The sequence below is a fragment of the Chrysochloris asiatica genome, unplaced genomic scaffold (genome assembly GCF_000296735.1).
Source record: "Chrysochloris asiatica unplaced genomic scaffold, ChrAsi1.0 scaffold00014, whole genome shotgun sequence".
Taxonomy (NCBI): domain Eukaryota; kingdom Metazoa; phylum Chordata; class Mammalia; order Afrosoricida; family Chrysochloridae; genus Chrysochloris; species Chrysochloris asiatica.
The window spans coordinates 13441733-13445880 of NW_006408532.1; the positions used below are offsets into that span (position 1 = coordinate 13441733).

The window sequence follows — 4148 nt, forward strand, 5'->3', positions numbered from 1 at the left end:
TAGACTTTTCCCATTTCAAAGTCTCCTTCCTGGCTTGAGCGAGGATGTGGCTGCCTGTGTCTGGGAGCATCACAGTGTGCTGGATCCTTGCAGCCAGAGAAAAGGGGTCTGGGAAGTCTTTCACACCAGTGTGAGCAGTGCAACTGTAGGCAATATGCAACCAGAATAGGGACTGGGGTGGGATTGTAGGCATTTGAGTGGGGCTGAGGCTCAGCAGCCTCACCCTGAAGGCACTTGTCCTGTGGGAGGCCCACCACATCCTGCCTTCTTGCACCTTAGTCCCGTCTGCCTGTCCCGCCATTCTTGGACTACATTAGTGTTTGCATGTGACCAATAAAGACTTTTCCATGTCCATTGTCTGGCTGGATTCTCCTGACAGATTGAAAGGTAAAGCGGAGCAGGGCTGGTGCCTACCAAAGACTTGAAGAAATGAGGTACTGGAGCAAGGTGGCTCTATAGGGGGTAACCTGGGTGCTCCGCTGAAAGGACTCAAGTTCTCTGCTGGTGGGAACTAGCTGCAGGGCTTTGGGTACATGACAGCCTCTGTTCTGCCATCAGCCCCTTAACCAGCTGGTGTCCTTGTCCAGTGTTGAAAAGCAGATCAGCTTCAAAGTAGGTGGCTAGGGCTTCTTGTCATCCCAGAGGTACTCAGGGGACGGCACCGTGGAAGGTTTGTGGGAGATGAAATGGCAGTTCAGGTGGCTTTCCTCTTGCCAGGCTGCCATGATACCATTGGCCTTGTCCGCCAGGATGGCCATGTGGCAGCCCCTGGTGAACTCACACACTCTGGACACCTGGCCCCCACAGACTGCTCCACCATAATAAAAGTCCTCTTCATTGTCCTCCACAAAGGCAGTAGAAACACACCTGTGCTCATAGGGAAACCACTGGCGGTGCACAGCATAGTAGCCTGGATGAATGGCAGCCACCAGGTCCCCCAAGGTCTCAGGGCCCCATGAGTTCTGGAACACCATATCCACATCGAGGCAGAAAAGGTAGTCCACCTCATGGTTTGCCCTCTTGGCAATATGCCGGCTGACAATCTCCATCTGTCACATGGAGATCTCCTCCCAGTGGGAGTGGCCCTGGATAGGAATGATGCTGAGGAGCCAACCAGGGCCCAGCGGGATTTAGGGTATGGTTCCTGGGTCATTGGTGGAGATGTAGTAGTACACATAGTAATCCTGCATGAAGAATGTCTTGGCTGACTCCAGGAAGTGCTAGACCAAGTGGGTGTACCTGGTGATAAGACCCTAGTCCATATCCACAACCACCACAGCACAGCCCCTGAGTAGGGGTCCACTGTATGCAGGCACCATGTGTGGCACGAGTTCTGCAGCTAGCTAGGATGGGGTTCACCTCCCAGCTCCCCACCTCAAGAGTGACTACGGCCTGACCCCAAAGGTCGCTTGTAATCTGTCAAATTTAAATAATAGGACCAACCCCTTAAGACTGTTGTAAGGATGATACTTAACAATAACAATTCTTATATTTGAGCTAACTTTTATTGAGCACTTTCTAAGTGTGCTGTGGGATTCTTACCTCTTTCTATACGAGGCATTACAATCTCTTTTTTACAGGCAGGGACACTGGTGTTCATGGATGAAAGTCATCAGAAACAAGTAAGTGGAGGAATCCAGGGAGGGATCTGTGGACACTGGGGGTAGAGTGGGCAGTGGACTCCATGGCTGGAAGTGGGTGTATGAGGGGCCATTCATCATCTGGCCAGTGCTTTAGGCCTTGTGGCCCCTCACACTTCCTCTCTCAGGAGTCCCAGGAAGGGATCTCAAGGGAAGTTGTCAGGTAGTAGCTCCTAAAGCGAAGGCCATGTGGGGCCAGGAAGGAGAGAGGGGAGTAGAGGGGAGACCCAGAAGGTGGGACAGGAGAGAGGGAGGAGAGAGGGTCCTGAGGCCTGCCTGTGCCCCTGCCCTATGGCCAATGAACCCCATTTATATGAAGTGGTCTAGGGGGTGTTTTCGTTCTTTACGACTTACCTGAACTGTTCAAGGGAAGCAGTTCCTGCTATTCCCTCCCCTAGGCTGCCTCCCAGCTCTCTCCAGACCAGGGCCAGGCCTCCTCCTCTAGCAAGTACTCCTGACATACCCACCCACCACACCCTATTATCCACCTGCCCATGTAATCAGCACCTGGCTTGGGGTCTTCAGTGGTCCCAGGCCAGGTCCCAGATCAGCCCTAGATCATAAGCTCCTGTGCCTCAGGTCAGGACTCACCTCCCCACGGCAAACACTGTGAGTGCAATGGTCAGGTTCAGCAGCTGGTAGATGTTCTGCAGAAGCATCAGGTCAAAGGTTCCCTCAGAGATGATTGGTGCCAGCCAGGGTGTGAGTGTCAACAGCTCTGTGGACCTGGCAGCAGAGGAGTCTATGTGGGGACTGAGACCTTCCCTGAAAACTCAAGTCAGCCTGGCTCTGCCTCCCACACAGTGTGTGGCCAGGGCAACTCTTAAAAATCTCAGTTTCCTCATATGGAAAGTGGGGATAAGGAACCCAGTAGAGCAGTGGTTAAGCACTCTGCTGGTAACCGAAAGGTCGATAGTTCAAACCCACCAACTACTCTGTGGGGGGTAAAATGTGGCAGTCTACTCTTGTAAAAATTACAGTCTTGGGAAGTCCAGTTCATCTTTGTCCTCTAGGGTCACTATAAGTTGGAATTACCTTCACAGCAACAGGTTGGATTTTGTTGTTCAGTGCGGTTGGGAAGATCAGAAGTCAATACACATAAGCATTTGGAGAAACCTGCCATTTCACGTGTCTCTGAGTGTTTCAACAACAACACTAACAGTGCTGATACTATTAATGATAGCCTACCAAGCACCACTATGGGGCAAGCACATTTTATAAACATGGTTTCATCTGGTCTCCCAATTTCCTGTGAAGCTATTGTTGTGTGTGCTTACAAGTCAATTCCAACTCATAGCGATTCTATAGGACCAAGGAGAACTATCCCATAGGATTTCCTAGGCTGTCATCTTATAGGAACAGATCACCCAGTCTTTTCTCCTGCAGAACTGCTGGTGGGTTTGAATCACTGACCTTTCAGTTAGCGGCCATTGCCCCACCAGTGATCTTTCTCCTATGAGGTAGGTACTGTACCTACCTCACTTACCGACATAGCTAGGTTCCAAACACCAGGTCATCATGCAAAAATCGGCATTATGTGAAAAAGGAGGTTGAGCACCTTGGATCATAAAATGGAGGATAACAACATGGCTACCTAACTGCCAAACTACAGAATCCTAGCCTAACCACGGTAACACAGAACACATAATTGTAACCATCACAGCCAGCCTCACTCAAACCTCACACCTCAGCATGGCTTACTGCCTGATGTACATCATTAATATGCAAAATAGTCAGATAGTAGATAATGGGGTAGTCAATAAATGAGAAGTAGGGACATTATTATCTGCTTAAACAAAAAAAGTTCAGGTAGTTAGGAAACATGCCCGAGGTCACCTAGCTAGTGGCATATCTAGGATGGCATATCTAGTGGCATATTAAGTCTAACTCGCAGATCCTGTCCTCCCATAGTTCCAGACTATATGGGCTCAAAGCCATGCTGAAGCTCCACCTCCACCATCACACCTTATAAATCAGGACCTCTGCTGACCCCTTCTTCCACCTCCTCCATCCAGTGCTCACAAGCCCTAATCAGAACCTACCTCTGTTCCAGTAGCTTGGGCTGAGGGTAATGTACCCTGCAACCAAGAAGGGTCAGTAATGAGGGGAGGTAGCCCTTGCCCCAGGAGCCAGCAATGGAAGAAATGACAGTCTCCTTACTGTGCCACAGACTGCAATGACTTCTCCCCCTCGTACTGCAGCTTCTTCATATTGCTGGTGACAGAGGCAAGAAAGAGTTGTTAGTGGCAAGTTGGGTGGCAGAGATACTCAGTATGTGACTATCAAGGAAGCAGGGCTGAATCAGCCCCTAAATGGTGCCTTCACCACAGTTCTGCCCACTCTACAGAGGAAGGGGGTCAGGCTGCTAGGTGGACCTGATCCAATCCATTAAAAGACCTTAATTCTCAACAAAATCGTAGCCAACAGAATTCAGCAACACATCAAAAAGATAATACATCATGATCAAGTGGGATTCATATCAGGGATGCAAGGATGGTTCAACATTAG

General features: G+C 49.9%; 1 protein-coding gene across 1 annotated transcript in view; it reads right to left on the bottom strand.

Moving 5' to 3' along the window:
- Positions 1-554: 554 nt before the first annotated feature.
- The window catches only part of GBGT1 (globoside alpha-1,3-N-acetylgalactosaminyltransferase 1), a 20589-nt gene continuing 16995 nt past the window's right edge, over positions 555-4148 (bottom strand). The window contains 4 exon segments of the mRNA XM_006834998.1: positions 555-1239; positions 2232-2366; positions 3683-3718; positions 3801-3854. Coding sequence (XP_006835061.1) covers positions 555-1239; positions 2232-2366; positions 3683-3718; positions 3801-3854 — 910 coding nt within the window.